We start from the raw sequence: 19,079 nt of genomic DNA, 5'->3' as shown, positions 1-19,079 counted from the left end.
TAAATGAATACATTAATTAATTACATAGAACATTGTTTAACCATAGAGCGAGCCTCTCCTTCACTGTCTCCTAAAAGGCGGTTGATGTTTATGGATTGGCCATATTCAGTGGTTAAGAGCTTGCGTAGCCTCTGCAGGGCCCACATACGATGACCAGCCGCTGAACAAGCACACAGAGACAAAGACATAGTAAAATATTCATTCTAAAACTTTCAAAATTAAATCTGAGATTTCAAGTATTAAATAAATAAGCCAAAGACACTTACAGACATTTATATATTTCACATCAATAATATCTCCAAAACATGGACTAGTATTAATTATACTACAAAAATAAAAATAAAAATATATATATATACACTATACTTTTTCTTTCAAAGGTCTTCTCTTACCTAAGGCACTGAGCTGGGCACAAGCAGCAAGTGAGGCTGCCAACCTTGGCACAATGCTGCGGTTTGAAGCAAAGTTGAGGCGAAAGTCTAGCAGACATGTTACTAGATCCATCGAAGGGCAGGACAGAATGCAACGGTCTGACAGGAGGTCTTTAGGACCTGCAGGTAATTCAATAAAAAGGTCAAGCACTTCAGGATATCATGTTACATATGAAGTACGTACAATGAAGTGATTTCATATTAAACTGATGTACCAGCAGCAGGCATGATGGGATAGACAGTGAAGCGCCAGCCCCAGCCGTTAACAGAGCCATCACTGGTGAACTTCCATTTCAGCTCATCTCCTGGAATCCTCAATTCACTGGACCAATCAGACCACTCACGACCTAAAGGGGTGGAAACAAGTAAGGTCATGTGGCCAATGATCAAACAACTTTTTGAATTATATTAAAAAGAAAAAAGGAAAAAGAATGTGACCTGATCGAACAGACACAATCCTATTGGCTCCGTCCATGATGGTAAGAGGGTCATGTCTCCTTTCTGTTGAACACTGGCGATCAAACTCCACCCTCAACCCTTCAGCACCTAAAATAACCACATGCAAGATCAAATTTGAATGTCTTTAAATCTGCTAATTCTTAGACCATAGAGCTTCATAAGGCATCTACACTACAGTTCAAAAATGTTTTGAAAGAAATTAATACTTTTCTTCAATAAGCATGCGTTAAACTAATCAAAAACATTTACAGTATGTTAGAAAGAATCCATGTCAAATAAATGCTGTTCTTTTAAACATTCTATTCATCAAAAAAAGCATCATAGTTTCTACAAAAATATTAAACAGCACAACTGTTTTCAAAATTGATAAAATTAGAAATGTTTCTAGAAATGAAGCTGAAGGAGATGAAGGATCATGTGACAATGAAGACTAAAGTAATGGCAGCTAAAAATTCAGCATACCATTCCAGGAATAAAGTTTTTTATAAATTATAATATTATTTCACAATATTACTGTTTTTACTGCATTTTTTATCAAATAAATCCAGCATTGGTTAATTTCCATCAACAATAAAATACTAGATTTGTATATATTCTAAAGAAAATATGAGTGGCTTGTGCAATACTTCATCTAAAGCAGCTATGGCAAAGTTTAATACTAAGGTTTAGGAATTTGTTCAAATAAAAATAATAATGCTTTGCAAAGCACCAGCAATGAGGTTGTTATGGCTGTTGAGATGCTGAATAAACAGAAAAACACAAGGTGACCTGGTATTTTCACAGTTCCGCTGGTGGAAGTGTCATCAGTGTATGGGTGACTGCTCTCCACCACCACAGGCTGTGATGACAGCCGTCCGCTTTGAGAGTCAGTGGCTACGTCCTCTAACTCAGTCACACACAACTCCAGCAGCATATCTGCCACCTGTGTGCCAACAAACACATTTAGATCAGAGTACACAAATTTCAAAGATGAAATGATACCGTTTTAGTTAGAAAAACATGCAGTGAGTTAGAAAAGAGGTTGGTTTTTACCTGTGGGAAAGCTGTACCCATGCCAGACAGCACAGCAGACAGCACTTCCTTGCCTTTATCGCCTGAGCGCAGAGACACAGCCAGTTTTAACAGGTCTACCAACACGCGCGTGTCATCGGGAACCAGCAGACTGGTGAACTCATCCAGATATTGTGGCTCTGGGCCCACTGCTTTACTCTGGCTCTCAGAGTCCTGTTCCAAAAAATCAAACCAGGCCACTGTAAATATCACTTTACTTCACTTCAATATCACTTCACTTAAACATACAAATGTAATCCTTTTTAAACAGACTTAAAATGCATGCATTTCATTTTAAAGTTCAGGAACAAATATCTCCAAAGTATGATTAACAGGAACATTTTTATGACCAGCAGGCTAGAATTCACTTCGGCCATTCTATTATTTTTCCTCTATAACGCACAGTCAAAGAGCCATGCATTTATATTAACACAGTGTTCCCTAATAAAAAATTACAAATACATAAATGAACGCTAGCTTGGTAAGACAATCACTTATGGTAAACAAAATAAGAAACACAATCATATATTAAGACATGCATGCATAATTACATTTTTGGTATGTTATAGCAGTTTAAATTCTTTTTTTAATTAAAACAAAAATTTTAAAAGCTGATAACACCATAAACAAACAAAAAAACGAATTTCAATACATTTAAAAAAAAAAAAAAAAAAGATCAATAAATCAATCAATCAAATAAATGTTTAACTTCATTAAACCACTGCATAAAAGCATATGTGACTGACCACTTTGGTTTTGGTCATGGTCTCAGCGATGATGCTGGCAGCACCAGGGTCATCTGTGACTGGGATAAAGGGCCGAGATGAAGCAGAGGCAGTGGAAGGGGTCACCGCTGAAGAAGGGGTAGTGGCATCCTCAGATGTGGTCACCTATACCACACAATACCATATGACAGAACAAGCTTGTAAATGTACCGTTGTCTTGGACATTTGAATGATTGTGTCATAAAAAAAAAAAAAAAAAAAAAAAAAAAAGGTGAATGGTGCAGAATAATGACTACTGAAAACAAACAAACACCAAAAAAAAGTACAGCAAATGTGAAGGCAGTAATGCATAGCCAACACTCCTCACCTCTCCTCGTTTGCTGTCCATCCAGGGGTGTGGACTGACCCTCTCCTCTGTTTCTGAGGGTAGGGCTGGACCCTCAGCCTCACAGGGGCTGGATGCTGATGAACAATCTGAAGGGGGCACCGGAGAGCTGGCGGGACACTCCAGAGGCATCATAGAGGCAGGCATCAATGCTCCCACCACTGCATCCCTGTGTGATATGAGAGGAATTAAGTGATTCCAGAGCTTTTATTGTATTTTATGGAGCAGAAAACAATCAATCTGAAATGCAGTAGTTCTAATACCTTAAATATACTGTATGCATTAAGGTCATACCTGGCATACATAATCTGCAGGGCAGAGAGCACATTGGACAGGGCCTGCTGTTTGGCAAGATTACCATCTAGAGAGAGTAAGATTTTTGCCAGAGATGGCCTGTTGGGCTTCACACTGCTCACGCCATTCAGCTTATTACTTAGTAAAGATGGGTCACTGTCTGATGGTACACCTATAAAGAAACACCCACAAAACTTGCACTTTAAGCAAAAGACACACAACAACAGAAAAGAAATGGAGATTGGGTGGAAATTACCAAGATAAGAGGCTCCCAGAGAGTCTCTAGCAGTCTGGAATAGGACAGGCTCGTGGACGGAGGGTGTGGTGACATCTACGGTGGTCCAGGCCACACTGTGAGAGGAGCCGCAGGCCACACGAGTAATTTTCTGCCCCTCTAGACCCTGCACCAGCGTAGGCTTTCTGTTGACTGTGGTTGTGCCATTCCCCTGCTGCCCATGGTCATTATCCCCCCACGCGTACACCTACCCCAAACAACACTTCATCTTACACCATCACTTAAGTGAATTACTTGTCAACAAAAGGTGAGTTTTGTTTACCATGCACCATGAGCTGTTTAATGTACCAAAATAAAACAGTAGGAGCAAGTACCACCAAGCAGCTAAATGTAAAAAAACAATCCTGTAGCGCACCTGTCCAGTGTCTGTGACAGCCAGGCAGTGTAGGGCCCCTACGGCCACATGAATTATCTTCTTCCCCCTTAGTCCTTCAACCATCTGGGGCTTTCGCACATGAACGTCTGTGCCGTGACCCAGTCGGAAGTAATCCCCCTTACCCCTGCACAATGCAACAGCAGCATGTTAAAGAGCTTCACTAAGGAAAGGAGCATTTTTAAGACTCAATCATGAATTGTACTTTAATGCATCTTAAAAAAAAATAAAATTAAAAAATAAAAAATTAAAAAATCTCCTCTTTTATTCATACCAGGTCCAGACAACTCCAGATTTAGTGAGGGCAAGGGAAAATTGAGCTCCACATTCAATCTGACACACCCCCTGCCCATTCAGACGCTCTATGTTTTGAGGAATGTTACAGCCTTCGCTTCCACCCCGGCCCAGCTTTCCAAAGTCTCCATCTCCCCATGAGAATACCAGTCCTAAAAAACATAAAAACATACATTCATATGCCTGCAAAAACAAAATAGAACTAAAAATCAAACCAAACCAAATGAAACCAAGTGAAACCAAACAAAAAAAAAAAAAAAAAAATACTAAATCAAACCAAAGCAAGCCAACTGAAACTAAAGCAAACAAAACCAGACAGAGCTAAACGAGACTAAATAAAAATAAGCCAAACTAAAAAGCAAACCAAGTGAGGCTATATAAAACAAAACCAAACTAGACAGAACCAAATGAAACGAGACAAAACCAAACAAAACCAAGGCAAACTAAACTAAAACAAACAGAACTAATCAAAACTAAATTTAGACAAACGAAACAAAAATAAATGAAACTAAACGGAGACAAACTAAACAATACCAAATGAAGCTAAACTAAAACAAACTAGACAATCTCAGACAATCCTAAACAAAACCAGGTGAAACAAAAAAAAAAAAAACTAGAGGTGTGACGAGACACTTATCCCACGAGACGAGACACGAGACTGGGTTCACGAGAACGAGACGAGACTTTAAGACTTTTTTAAAGAAATCCTCAATGATGAAATATATAGGGAGAAACTTTTTTTATTCTCTTTTATTCAACTGAAAAATACAAAATGCAAAAAAATGTAGGTGCATCTTGAAATCAAATTGTACATTATGAAATTAAATATCTATTTTAATAAATTTTATGCAGGTATAAACAACATGTAAACACTGTAAAAGGTTTTGCCACAAACTCAACTGACATCAACTTATTAAAAGTTTAACAAAAATTACATGTTTAGGGCCCTATGAAATGATTTAATTTTTTCCTCACCATATTATTTTTATTTTTTATTGTTACCAAATTATGTGTTTTAGCATGTCTAACTATTTGAATGCTTAATTTATTTAATTTTATTTTTTCTTAAAGTAGCCTTATGAATTTTTTCCCTCAGAAATTCTGTGTTGTGTATTTACATTTTTCTGGTTATCAAATGAAGGCATAAAACATTAATTTCATCATTTATCATTTAAGTATTGAAAATTAAGCAAACTTTATTTTTTGGCAAACAAAGGGTATTTACTATTAAAATTAAAGTTCTGTGTATGTGATATGACGCTAGTTTTACTCAAATCAAACGGTAAAATGCTCATGAAGTGGAGATGTTGTTCATGTGTTTACGTCCTCATTAAGTGAGATGGCAGACGCTGAAATCACCGCTAGCGTCACGCACACTTCCCTATATGTGTGTGTGTGTGTGTGTGTGTGTGTGTGTGTGTGTGTGTGTGTGTGTGAACCGTCCGTCTGCACCATTCATTAACAGAGACAGGCAGAACATGCAGGATTCATATTTAAATTGACTTTTGCGGCTTTATATTTACAGATAATAGTCCATATCATGATTTAATTTAAGAGCAATGACCTACTTTTGGTTAATTAATTCAAAATGTGAGAAATTCCGTGACATTCCGTGTGTTAAACTTTGAATTCTGCTTTTATGACTGGATAAAGACTTCACTGCGTAATTTTCCCGCTTATCATGTGGCCACTTGCCTGATGTGAACCATAATATCTTACATACCTTACATTACATACCACTGGTGAAACGCCAGTGTAATGCAAATATATCTGAAAGGTCTGCATGAGGATATCGTTATCTTCTCACGAGACCAGTCAGATCTCGCAAGAAACATCGGATCTCGTGAGATCTTTTGCCACGAGATCTCTTCACATCTCTAAATGAATTGTGATGAAAATATAGGGTATTGTAAAAAACTTAATAAAATGCTAAACGAAACTAAAAAGGACAAAAAAAAATTGAATAAAGCAAAAGAAAATAAACCGAACCAAAGAAAGCCAAGCAAAACCAAATAAAACAAAAAGCAGGATTATACCTTCATCAGTAAGGGCAAGGGTCTGGGCATCTCGACTTCCACAAGCCACCTGGACAACACGATGGCCTAAAAGCACCTTGACCTGCAAAGCACAAACATACAAGTTTGATCTAGTGCAATGAGGGATACACACAGCATCCATTTAATTTAAACTGTACAATGAGAATAAGCTAGTTTAAAGCAATTCAGTCCACTCTGCAGCCATCTTTTTAACTTGTCATTTTCTTTTTTTTATTGTATCAATAGGCATACAAGTGCAGCTACTATCTACATAAATGGGGCAAGGCTTAAATCGTAAAAAGATTCTGCAAAAAAGTAATGTTTAATTACATATTAAAAATAGTATATGATATATATTTTGTTTCCGTCACCTCCAAATTATAGTCCTCTGCAAAAAAAATATGGTAACCCTGCAGTTTAGAACAGAGAGCTCTGAGTTTAATGATATACTGCAAGTAAAAATGATATTCCATGCGTTAAACTTTGAATTCTGTTGTCTCCGTGGCCCAGCCGGCCATATTCACCCAGACCCCAGCTGTACAGTTCACCACTCGAGGTGATGGCAGCACTGTGAGAGCTGCCGCAGGCAATATCTCGTATGCGCTTGGTTTTCAATGCCTCAATTAGCCGTGGCTTATCACAGTTCCTGGTGGAAAAAAAAAAAAAGAAAAATTCTCATGAGATCCCTCTAGAAACCTTACACATATTCTACATTCCTATTGGAAGATGTATAAATGACCAACATTCGACTGAAGTGCCCAAGCTTGCCATCATCTCCTTCACCCCAAGAGAATACTTTTCCATCCACAGTCAACGCCATGGCATGCCTACCACCTGAACACAAACAGTTTACCCACTTTAAAACAACTTTCTGAAAACAAAACAGTTGTTTTCCTTGAAACGCAAAAAGGGCATACCTGAATGTACAGCAACTTTCTTGACCACATAGCTGCTGAGGGCAGATATCTGTCTTGGTATAGGGATGGTTCCACTGGACAGTCCTAAACCAAGTCTTCCGTTAGTGGCCTCTCCACAGGCATATACTTTACCTTCAGCAGTCACTGTAAAGATACAGAATCAATCATTCGTTTGGTTCAAAGAGTATAATGTAATCCTCTGGTATCTAACTGCAAAATAATAAGCATCCAATGCTAATAAAACATTAATTTTAGATATAAAAAAATACAAGCAGAAAGACACAACAGTGTCTTGTATCACATTGCTGTTGCTGCTATTTTGCATAAGCAAAATGAAACACAAGGCCATGCATTACAGTGATTTTTACCACCTTGCATCACACACCCAGGGTTGGAACTGAAATTTCATAGACCACTTAACTGGTGGTGCAATCAATGTAACGCATGGCATTGAGCAGCAAAGGCATAAAGGCCTTTTGTAAAAACAGCTCACCAGCAAAAAGACTTTTAGAGCCTCCAGCCACCTGCACTACATTGAGAGCAGACATGGTCTCTGAGAATGATGGGACTTTGATCTGAGAGAGAAAACAAGACACTAAGATTTGTCATTGTGAAATATAGCTATGAAAGTTATGCTATCATATAATCAAGACCACTATAGAAAATAAAGTTTATATTAAATAAATAATATATATAAAAAATTCTAATTAAAAAACTAAGAATCTGAATGTGTTTTTACAAATTACTGACCTTAGACCCCTTAAGCCCACCAAGCTGGTCCTTATCGTTGAGACCCCAGACAAAGACTTTGGTTCTGATGGTGGCAGCGGACTCCAGCCCTGACAACCTTTTTCGAGTCAGACTGCAAAAGGGGATCGAAAGAGAAACTAGATAATGTACCAGTTCATGCTTTATCTGCTTTACCAAATACACCACAACACACACCTTCCAGTCGCTGTCTTCTCATCCTCTTCTTCCTCATTGTCAGATGCCAGGAAAGGCACAGTAGCCAGATCTTCATCCTCTGCGCGTACACGCCCCACAATGCTCAAGCCGTGGATCTTACAGTCAATCCCTGAACTCCGGCACTGTTTTATGGCAATCTCGATGTACCTGTGATACTGAACACACAAATACAAGAGTGCTCCACATTCCTAAAGAAACAGCCATACAGAAAATTATCTCTTATACTTGTGAGGAAATTCAAACCAACTTCTGTGCAGTCACTGAGCAGAGAGACAGCAGTGTCTGTGGGATTGATGTTGATAGCCTTTAACTCAATCAAATTGTTGAGAGAGCTTCCACCTGGAGAATAAACACAGTTGATCAGGTCACCCTTAAAAGGTTTCACTATGAGTGACCTGAAAGGCATCATGGTTCTTTACCTGATATCACCACCAGTGAGGGCATGTAGCTGCTGTCAGCTGGATCTACAGTCATTTTCAGTCTGTGGACCAGGATGTCTGGGAAAAGCTCCAACCTAATCCAGTGCTATTGAAAACCAACAAAACAAAACATAGCATAGATTTTTCCCTCTCTCTCAATTAAACTTACAATCAAGTGTTTCCAATTGATTTTTTGCTTTGTAATCAAGCAACCATACAGTACTGTTGAAAACATTAGGGTCAGTTTAAGTTTATTTAACGAAAAAATATTCTCTGCAAAGAAAACAAAAATAATGATATTTTAAAGCATTCTCCATATTATTGTATGCTGCGTATGCTCTTCTGTACCATCCGTGAGACAAGGATGCGCTGTTTTCTTTTTAAATCAAAGCTAAATACACATAGAAACAGCGCATCATTGTGGCGCGGATGACACAGAAGAGCATATGCAGCATACGGTGATATGAAGAGACGCAGAGGAAACTGTTGACAAAGGAAATGTTAAATAAAGTCGTTATTTTAGTTTTATCTTATAAAAAGTGTTCCCGTCGCTTCATATAACCCAGATTGCACGTCTGATGGCAGATGGAGTATTCTGAAGACGACTTTTTCTTTTATGGACTTTTATATCTTTTCTGGACCTTGACACCATTATTTACTTGGCAGTCAATGGGGGAAAGTCACAGGCCTCCCGGTTTTCATCCAAAATATCTTAAATTGTGTTCCGAAGACGGGTTTTATGGGTTTGGAACGACATGGGGGTAAGTGATTAATGACAAAATTTTCATTTTGGGGTGGAGTATCCCTTTAATGCAGGAGTAAAGTAAAAGTATACACAAATAAAATATCTTACTGACCCTAAATGTTTGAATAGTAGTGTATGCCTATAATTAGACTGACCTTGCCCTGAGAGCCTGAGGACTGCCAGCATTGCTCTCCACAGTCTATGAGCCGAGACGCCTGGTTAACAGAGGACGAAACGCTGAGGTTCTTCACCACTCTGGACCACTCATCAATCAGCATGCCACACTGATTGTTGTGATGCCTCTTTAGCTGCTTTCCTGAACGCCCACTGAAGGTGGGTGACTGACCTAAAGGGAAATGATTAGGTTATACTGTTTTAATGCTAAATGACAAAGTAACTATTGAACAACACATGAAATTTTCCCAGACCTGGTTCATTTATTCGTCCAAACGAATGTCTAGGATTGTGTTTACGGGTCTTGAAACAGCTCTCGCAAAAGTCAAAGTCATCACAGCTCCGACACTTAAACCTGGGGCCATTTATAGGGAACATCTGACATCCGTCACACCTAAGGAAAGTGTAGAAACATTATCATTTTATTTAGTTTATCTATTTATTTGTTGTCAAGAGGTGATTTTCACTTGTACTCTATGTACCTGACACCAGGATGTACACTGGGAACAAGTTCCATCTCTGATAGCAGCCCAGTCCAGTGTGACTGCTGAGGAAAGTCCACTATCACATCTTTCCCATTGGCACTGAAAGCTGAAACAAACGTTACATAATTACACAGTAGGATCAAACCCAGCAACAATTTATCCCAGAAGAGAAAGCCCTGTGCTACAAGTTCGAGATACATAACAAAACAATGTGCATAAAAGTATAGTTCAACTAAAACTGAAAAACACAGTTAATTTTAAGGTGAAAATTTTGTTTAAACTAGTGGTGTCAAACAATTAATTGCGATTAATCGCGTCCAAAATAAAAGTTTTTGTTTACATAATTTATGTCTGTGAGCTGTGTATATTTATTATCTATATATAAATACACAAACACATACAGAATATATTTTGAAAAAATGTACAGTATTTATTTATATTCATATCATTTATATTACATGTAAATATATTTAATATATAAACATAACATCTTTTTCTGAAATATATACATGCATGTGTGTCGATTTATAAATATACACAGTACACACACACATACATATGTAAACAAAAACTTCTATTTTGGATGCAATTAATTGCGATTAATCGTTTGACAGCACTAGTTTTAACCTGTTCAAACACAATCGTGTTACCTTTGACAACACCCACACTCCTGTGAGTGACAGATCCCCACTTGTACTTTGGTGTTGTGACCGAGGGCTTCACTCGCACTTTATCACCTATCTTTATATGAGACGGAGAGCTCTGGGGAGGAAACCCTGGATAATAGAGAATAACATTTATTTAGTTTAAACAAATACTGTATATAAATAAACAAATCCACTATAAGGAACAGGAAAAATAAATATTACTGATAAAATAGAAATGCAATTAGGACTTCAGTCCATATAAAGTGTTTAAGAGCAGAACATAAAGAGGATTTACCCAGCAGCTCAGTGTGGATATAACGGACCCAGTAAGTTCCTCCTTTCTGCTGCCAGTCACACTGCACATTCAGATCATGCAGGCCGTCTCTGTCCAGCTTGATCACTTTCCCCACATCTCCCTCATATACTTCCTCATATGTCCTGCAGCATCGTACCATCATGCCCACCTGCAACACACAGGCCTCTGATCAGCTCATCTCCTCCATTACCATCCAAAACCATAAATAAACAAGCGTAGCTCCTCACCTGAATATTCTCTCTCACATATACAGCGTAATCATCATTGCTCTGAAAATCCGACTGCTTTTTAAAAGTCTGACTCTCAGTCACCACAACCCCCGGAGGCTGACATGCAAGGGAAAGAGCGTTTGTTACGCATTTAATGACTACAAGTGAATCTGCACCTCATATCTGGTGTGTGATGGATCATTGTGTGTGTGTGTGTAATTATACGCACCACAGGGAAGGCTGGCTCAGGCTCCTCCAGCTCTTCCAGCACCTCTTCCTCAGAGTATTCATCTGATACAGTATCTGCATCTGACAGATCTGTAATTTGAACGTCTGGATGGTCCAACAACCAGCCCACTAATGCCTCTACACCTAAAACCCAAACATAATGAATCAGTTGTTAACAAAAATGCTCCATGTAAAAAAGGGAAAATGATGATATAATCAACATAGTAGTGCCCAAATGACCATGGCATTGCTAAGTTACCATGTAAGCAATGATACTTTCTTCTAAGGGTAGGAACTTTGAGTACTCAAGCATGAAGTACAGACAGAATTCAATTTAGCATTTCATAAACTTGAGCCAGTGGTACAGTACCTGGCACTCCAGAAGCGCCTGTGGTTCCAGACAGTGATTTAAGAGCAAATTCAATGTTTTTCCTTTGAAAGCCCATCTCCATCAGCTGCAGGACGATGGGAGCAGGGGGCACAGGTGAAGTCTTGTGTTTCTTCTGCTTGGGCAGGCGCATATGTTGCACAGTGACCGGTGTGGTGGCCTCGCTGGAGCTGCTGTCCTCAAATAGGGGGGAGGACGGGTGTGTGGATTCAACTGCCAGGTACTGACACACTGCCAGAGCTGCTGCCTAATCACACATATACCGGCACAAAGGCATTTTGTGTCAATGTTCCGGATTGTTAGCCATTAAATCCATACGTAAAATAAAATGTTAATGTTAAGAAAGTGTAAATACGGTCTCTGACCTCCAACTCCTGGCGGTGGAATATGGCTTTGATGGGGGATGGTTGAGTGGATGCTGACAGCAGCTGCTGGAGCAGGATGAGGGGAGGCTGAGGACCCTCAGGAGACAAATCTCCCACATCAGGAGACGACGCACACTGATCCTCTGAACACAAACACACAAAATCATAACATAAGCACTACAAAATTGTCAGAGAAGACACCATTATTTAAAAGCAGTCATCAAAATAATAATAATAACATAAAAAATCTACAAGTGACCACCAGGGGGTAGTGATGTGATACAACTGAACACGATTCAGTCATTCCCAGTGCACTATAAACAGTTAACAAATATAATCACTCCTCATCACTCCTGCATTTTCTGCTTGGTGTGTGAGCTGTGAGAAAACTGTATAACTTTTGACACCACAGCATTGAAAGATTACTGCACAGAGATAAAGACAAGAGCAAATAAGTGAATCCAACTAGAAGTGAGATCAAGGGTGTTATTCTGGTCTCACCTGTAGGACTGGGGCTGACGTCTATGACAGCTGGCTGAGAAAGGATCTGTCGGAGTTTGTCCTGGTGGGAGAGCAGAGCACGCGCTGCCTTCAGGATGTACAGTCTGAGCTGCTGACACCGCAACAAATGCACATCCACCTGATCCGCTGCAATGACAAACATACAAACCAGAATATTTATTATCATACGTAGATAAGTGTGAAACTGACTGTTCATGCAATCGTCCAAGCAAAAACATCTATTTCTTTTCCCAATCAAATCATGAAAATGTCATTTGATTTGTTATTGCTGTATGTGGCGTACCTGTAAGTCCTCTGCTGAGGGATTTCTTCATGAGTTGTTTCTCTAGCTTCCTTCCTGCCAAGTTGACTAGCTGAGCCCACACTGTCAGCATAGGCTCAGTGAAGGGCAGGTTCTGAACACTGAATGGAACCATATGAAGCTGCAAAGATATCCAGACAGACAAAAAATAAACAACGATATCAAAAAAGAAAAACAATGGTGGTTAAGGCTAGATGGAATACAGATTCGTCTACTGGGCACGTGCTCATCAACACAGCGTAATTTGTCACACTGTACAACAATAATTAATGTTTTTGCATTACTGTAAGGGGTAGGTGTGTGGACGTTAATAAAATACGATCTTATAAGTAGAAAACGTAATTTATTGTTAGCTTCTGTTTTTAGCTGTATCCCTTCTAGCAACGACCAACAATGGCTATGTTCATAAAAATGTACTACTCTTGATATAACTGCAGTATATTGTACTGTATGTATGTATATTGCACATTATATTTTACATAACCATTTCAAAGTTTGGGGTCAACAAGATTTCTTTAGTGTTTTAAAAAAAATAGTTATTTTATGCTCAACAAGGCTGCATTTATTTAATCAAAATTACATAAAAAAAAAAAAGAGAAGTATTGTGAAATATAATTTTTTAGGGATGCTTTGATTAAAAGACCGTTATAACAGCTATTTTGAATAGAAATGCATCCTTGCTGAATAAAAGTATACATTTCTCTTTTTTTTTTTACTGACCTGTTTAAACAGTAGTATATATATACAACAGACAACCAAAAACACTGAGCAGAATACTGTATCCCACAATGCAACATTCTCAACTTCGGAAGCAATGCTGTGTGTTGGTGCATATGTACCGGTTTGAGCTGACTGAGCAGGCAGACTTTGCAGTTCCTCATCTCATGGAACTGAACAGTGATTCGTCCTTTAGGTGTAATGCGAGTCACAGTGCCCTCCCCATATTCCTCATGAACCACCGGCCCTCCCAGGCGCAGACGGTCATCAATCCCACCGATGACTGCCAAAACTGCCATCAGACTGCCTACCGCCGGGGCTTCTGCATTGGGAAGGTAGTCTTCAAGCACAGCCTGACAGAAACACAATGCAGAAAAATTCAATATCATCTAACCAGGGCTTAAAACCAATATATGGTACCTTTAGTAAAATACTTCCATTATTTTAAAACACTAATATTAATTGGCTAATAACATCTAAATTGGACTTGTACCGCTTCAGTGTGCCTGCCTGCCATGACATCACTGATACCACTGAGCTGGGAGTTAATGTATTCATTAACAAGGCAATTCCATTGGCCAAGGGAGTGAAGTGTACGCAGTACAGCCACAATTTCCTCTGCTAGGGTACTGCTGTGAGTGGCTGTAAGAGAGGCTTGAGGGCGGGACTTTCTCCTACGCATCAAACCTTCTGTAAAGCACAAAACGTGATGTTAAAGTGGCATCCTGCTATCAGCATTTGTACTACCTCATAAAGAGCACACAGTGAGAAAGGAGTTAAAAAATGTACAGTACCCCTGAGTAGGGGCAGATCTGAGGAACAAGTGCTGAGCAAGCTGCCGAGGAACCCAAAGAGTTTCTCCACCAGAAACTTCATATCCTGGGAGCGCTCTGTCTTATCCCAGGAGGGTAAAACACCCTGTAGAAGCCGCAGGGCAAGAATCTGTCAGAGAGTGAGGAAAGGTGGATTAAAACGTAGCACTAAATGCATTCATTTTAACCCTGTGGTACTCATGAAGGTTTTAGAATGACAATTTTACTGTAATGAGACAAGGAAAGCTCTCATCGTCTTGGTAAATCCAGTCAGAACTCATAGTAAGTGTTAAATGAAACAAGGATGCAGTGTTGGCACCTGTCTCTGTAGCGTGACTGCAGTGAAGGACTGGTGGCCCTCCACGATGCGTATGAGCAGATTGATCCATGCAGAGGAGCTCAGGGTACTGCACATCTGAGGCATGAGAGCTATACTGCGAATAAATCCCAGCGTGCACCAGCTCCTGTGCTGCTCACAGGACACCAGCTTGTGAGATGAACAACCTAAAGAAGAAAGGAAGGAATGTGGTTCAAATATAATTTAAACCTTATATTACAGAATTAAAAAAAAATGGTTAACAAATAAACTCTGGGCTGTTACCAGTCTTGTCATTGGCTCCACTCTCCACCAGTATCCGGAGTAGACCGCACAGAGTGCTAATAGCGTCAGCCTGCATCACCTCAGCGTGAATCCCAGAGGATAGTGACAGTGTCTTCAACAGATTAACTGTGCTGGTCAACATGATTGCAGTTGGGTGAACACTCTTCTCCATCACCTCCCCTTCTGAGACAAATAGGGAGAGGATGTATAAATCAACATGGCAATAACAAATACAGTAAAGCACCAAGACTGGGTAGTAAATGCTTTGTTCTCTGGAATGGCACAGTGCCATGTGCATCACAAACCTGTGTCGTCCTCTGTGTCAGAGTCTTCTGTGGCTGGTTGGGTGGCAGGTGGCGGCTCGGCCAGTTTAAGGTCATACTTGCCCTCTTTGCCCATCCTGTAGGAATTGGTACTGCTGGTGTCCCATTGGACTCGAATCCAGCCATCTTCTCCCAACTCCCCAATCACACGGCCCATGCCTGGTGGTGGTCCATCCTAACACACACCAAACAGAAACGTGAATAAACTGACTTGACAATGCATTTGTGCTGGGGTATGCAATATTGACCAAAAAATGATATTTATATCAATATTTTCTGGAATTTTATCGATACCGATAATTAGACAATAGTTTGCTGAGTGTGTTATTGTGCAGGTACCTTAAGGACTGCCGTGGACAACTGACTCCTAAAGTCTTTGATTTATTCATATTCTGAGTGGTGGTCAGTTCACACTGATAGAAATTTGTCTTTTCCAATAAGTTAAAACTGATTTTTACATTTTATGAGCATTTTTACCTTAATAAAGCCATTTTTTCTTAATGTGACCATTATCTTTTGAGTCAGATTCTTACATTTAATCAGTGAATTAGAATAATAAGACATTTGGGCTGCTACCAAGCAAATGATATCAGTATCAATAAAATTCATCTTTGCAATGCAGAGGAAACACAGAAGATGCATCTGAAGTGGCATTTAGATATACACTTTAATGCAAGACATGAATGCATTTAACCTGCAATTACAAATGCATAAATAATGTAACATAAAATACTAATATTTGAAATTATTTAAATAATAAACAATACTTTAAATGTGAAATTAAAACTGCCAGTAGGTGGCAGCAAGTCACTGTAAATAAGTGAGTCATTGCGGTTGAACCCAAATTATTTAAACTGTTGATTCATTTAGGAACGAAACGCTGTCATATTTCTCAGAGATGCAAAACAGTGCTGCAGCAATTTGTTTGGAATTATTTTTGCTGTCTAAATAGTGCAAAAAAAGTAAATATGGTATCTAAAACATAAATATCTTATTTAAATTCTTGTTTATTGAACTGTTGTAAAAAAAAAATCAATATCACATTTGTAATCATGGTAATTTTTGGAGAAAACTAACTATATGAAGTGGTATAAATATATACATTTTCTGCCCCCATGTCTTGAATTTGTGATCATTCTAAATGCATTTTAAAAGACTGAATCATGCAGTGAAAGAACGCACTCTAAGTGAACACTCGCACTAGTTTAGTGCACTCTGTAGGGGTATTTTGAATGGTTTTTGCAAAACTCTTGATAATGTCAAAATCGTACATTGTTAAAACAACAATTACTATATTATCACATACGATATATATAACACCCCTAATTTGTGCAAACTTATATGAACACTCCATTGCAAGTTTAGATAACAAGGCAAACACATCAGCTTTAACTTGCCTGATCTCCCCATTTCCAGTCAGGTCCTCTCATCACCCTAGTGCCAATCTTCATCATAGCTGCCAACTCGGGGCCAGAGGCAGGGAGAGGGGTGGGGGCCGTCTCCTTCCTGGACTCCTCAAGAACTGTAGCCGAGTCTCCGTGAGCTACAGAGCTCAGCTCCTCCTCACTGCTATCAGAGCTGGGACCTGTGCAATGCAATGCCAACATATTCACAAAACACATTAAACAGTATAGAAGAGATCAGTCTGTCCCTGTTGAAAATTACTCCATCGGACTCCATTGTATTTAATCTGACAGTATACAACTGGCCCTATAAAATAAAACCCATCTGATTTAAGAAGAAAGCAAGTCGAGAGAAGGTCCTGACCAATGAGTCGAAGAACACTCTGGGTGAGGGCGAGGATGCCAGAGTTCAGCAGGAGACTGAGGCTGTTGGCTCCATGTTTGAGAGTGAGCATGTGGAGCATGGCCAGCAGGAAGCGTGCCTGAGGAATGGTACCCAAACTGGGGCCTGCTGGGTTCTCATTAGTGATGGTCTGCAAAGGCACTGGCTGCACACCTAGAAGAGAGGAAACAACATTCAGTAATTCTTAATACCATACCATTCAAATAGTTGGGGACAGTAAGGTTTTTTTGTTTTTTTTAATAAAATATTTTCAAAATTATTATTATTCAGCAAGGATGCATTATATAGATAAAAAGTGAGAGACTACACATTTATAAGGTGACAGAAGAATCTATATTTCAAGTAAAAGCCAAACTTTCTTTTTAATAAATCCTAAAAGAATTGTATCATTATCCATAAACATACTAAGCAGCAAAACTGTTTTCAGCATTGATAATGATAAAAAATGTTAACTGGGCGCCAAATCAGTACAAATGATTTGGGAAATGGATGCTGAAAATTCAGTGTTGCCACCACAGCAATAATTTACATTTTAAAATATATTTGGCTAGAAAATAATCATTTTAAATTGTAATAATATTTCACAATATAAATTTTTTGACTATTTTCTATCAAATAAAAGTGCCCTTTGTGAGCATAACACGCTTCTTTCAAACAAATTAAAACATCTTACTGACCCCAAACTTTTGAAGGGGTAGTGTACATTAATACATTAATTAAATGTGTTTTATAATCATTGTAATTACTTCACACATACCCAGCTCCTTGAACTTGACGCTGGCCTCCAACAAGATGTTGCGGACATTCTGAATGGCCCAGGCATAGAGCTTACCGAACGTCACCTCCAGCAACATGCGGTTAAATGGAGGAATGAGATCTACATCCTTTAGGCAGTCAGCCAGGGGCTCTCTATCAAGGCAAAACAGATATTAATGTAAATACAAACCAATGCAAGATACTGTTGAACTGCCATACTAAAATATGCTGCAAAACACAAAAGCACCTACTAAAAACAGAACATGAAAAACAAACATCCTGCTTGAAGATTGTTTATATCTTTAAACTTGCCCAATATTGGTCCCTTCAGGTATGACTCTCTGCCAACCACAGAGCATGGCGTACTGTACGGAAGGCAGGAGGAAGTTTTTGGATGCCAGCTTCAACATAGTGTCTATACCCTCCAGCCGGACCTCGGCTCGCTCCAACTGAACACAAGTGTTGTTGTTACGAGTTAAATACAAGTCATTTACAAGTCCATTTTATGTTCAGAACTACCTTTTTAGACAAAACAAAACATTTTACATACCTGTTTAAGAAGGCACTTCCTCATCTTCTCCACATCCAGCGGTTCCTCTTTCAGAGCAAACTCAACGATGGCGCTCATGAGGCTGGACTGTGAGAAGGAGCCCTGAACGCTATGCTTTAACCAGCGGTACTTCTGAACACTGCCTATGGTGTTCAGTAGAGGCTGCCACTTATCCTGCTGCAAGATAAAGGAGAAGAAAATGAATAAGGCAGTTAATCAAATAAAAATGTTAATAGAATGAATTACATGACATGCTTTAATTCAAATTAAGTGTATAATCATAAAGAAAAGCTTCTCAATAAAGACATGTCAAATTTATTAACGAAAAGAGACCCTATTAAACCAAAACAACTCATTAAATGTTAATAAATAATTAACTAGTAAGTAAATTAGTTACAAATAGTAAAACAAGTAAATAATCTAGTAAAGACAAAAAGAATAAATACTCTGAAATATATAATTTCAACTGAAAAAGAATACTGAAGGTAAA

General features: G+C 38.8%; 1 protein-coding gene across 1 annotated transcript in view; it reads right to left on the bottom strand.

Annotated features, from left to right (window-relative positions):
* The window catches only part of LOC109091039 (E3 ubiquitin-protein ligase HERC2-like), a 57,148-nt gene that overhangs the window by 10,753 nt on the left and 27,316 nt on the right, over positions 1–19,079 (bottom strand). Inside the window, exons 32-75 of the mRNA XM_042726133.1 lie at positions 18,590–18,763; positions 18,352–18,488; positions 18,041–18,192; positions 17,245–17,436; positions 16,875–17,062; positions 15,460–15,652; positions 15,155–15,337; positions 14,873–15,057; positions 14,536–14,683; positions 14,235–14,431; positions 13,864–14,094; positions 13,007–13,145; positions 12,703–12,849; positions 12,202–12,344; positions 11,819–12,083; positions 11,450–11,592; positions 11,239–11,337; positions 10,991–11,159; positions 10,699–10,824; positions 10,046–10,154; positions 9,818–9,957; positions 9,545–9,735; positions 8,645–8,750; positions 8,473–8,564; positions 8,205–8,380; positions 8,010–8,121; positions 7,753–7,834; positions 7,260–7,403; positions 7,086–7,176; positions 6,825–6,988; positions 6,545–6,555; positions 6,343–6,424; positions 4,287–4,458; positions 3,995–4,139; positions 3,601–3,826; positions 3,345–3,516; positions 3,033–3,219; positions 2,687–2,830; positions 1,923–2,114; positions 1,659–1,812; positions 870–977; positions 647–778; positions 393–551; positions 42–160 (exon numbers count right to left, since the gene is read on the bottom strand). Of these exons, the coding sequence (XP_042582067.1) occupies positions 42–160; positions 393–551; positions 647–778; positions 870–977; positions 1,659–1,812; positions 1,923–2,114; positions 2,687–2,830; positions 3,033–3,219; positions 3,345–3,516; positions 3,601–3,826; positions 3,995–4,139; positions 4,287–4,458; positions 6,343–6,424; positions 6,545–6,555; positions 6,825–6,988; positions 7,086–7,176; positions 7,260–7,403; positions 7,753–7,834; positions 8,010–8,121; positions 8,205–8,380; positions 8,473–8,564; positions 8,645–8,750; positions 9,545–9,735; positions 9,818–9,957; positions 10,046–10,154; positions 10,699–10,824; positions 10,991–11,159; positions 11,239–11,337; positions 11,450–11,592; positions 11,819–12,083; positions 12,202–12,344; positions 12,703–12,849; positions 13,007–13,145; positions 13,864–14,094; positions 14,235–14,431; positions 14,536–14,683; positions 14,873–15,057; positions 15,155–15,337; positions 15,460–15,652; positions 16,875–17,062; positions 17,245–17,436; positions 18,041–18,192; positions 18,352–18,488; positions 18,590–18,763 (6,621 nt within the window). The remainder of the gene's footprint in view (positions 1–41; positions 161–392; positions 552–646; positions 779–869; positions 978–1,658; positions 1,813–1,922; positions 2,115–2,686; positions 2,831–3,032; positions 3,220–3,344; positions 3,517–3,600; positions 3,827–3,994; positions 4,140–4,286; positions 4,459–6,342; positions 6,425–6,544; positions 6,556–6,824; positions 6,989–7,085; positions 7,177–7,259; positions 7,404–7,752; positions 7,835–8,009; positions 8,122–8,204; positions 8,381–8,472; positions 8,565–8,644; positions 8,751–9,544; positions 9,736–9,817; positions 9,958–10,045; positions 10,155–10,698; positions 10,825–10,990; positions 11,160–11,238; positions 11,338–11,449; positions 11,593–11,818; positions 12,084–12,201; positions 12,345–12,702; positions 12,850–13,006; positions 13,146–13,863; positions 14,095–14,234; positions 14,432–14,535; positions 14,684–14,872; positions 15,058–15,154; positions 15,338–15,459; positions 15,653–16,874; positions 17,063–17,244; positions 17,437–18,040; positions 18,193–18,351; positions 18,489–18,589; positions 18,764–19,079) is intronic.

Source organism: Cyprinus carpio, chromosome B6 (assembly GCF_018340385.1).
Source record: "Cyprinus carpio isolate SPL01 chromosome B6, ASM1834038v1, whole genome shotgun sequence".
NCBI classification, from domain to species: domain Eukaryota; kingdom Metazoa; phylum Chordata; class Actinopteri; order Cypriniformes; family Cyprinidae; genus Cyprinus; species Cyprinus carpio.
This window is presented reverse-complemented; position numbering and strand designations above follow the sequence as displayed.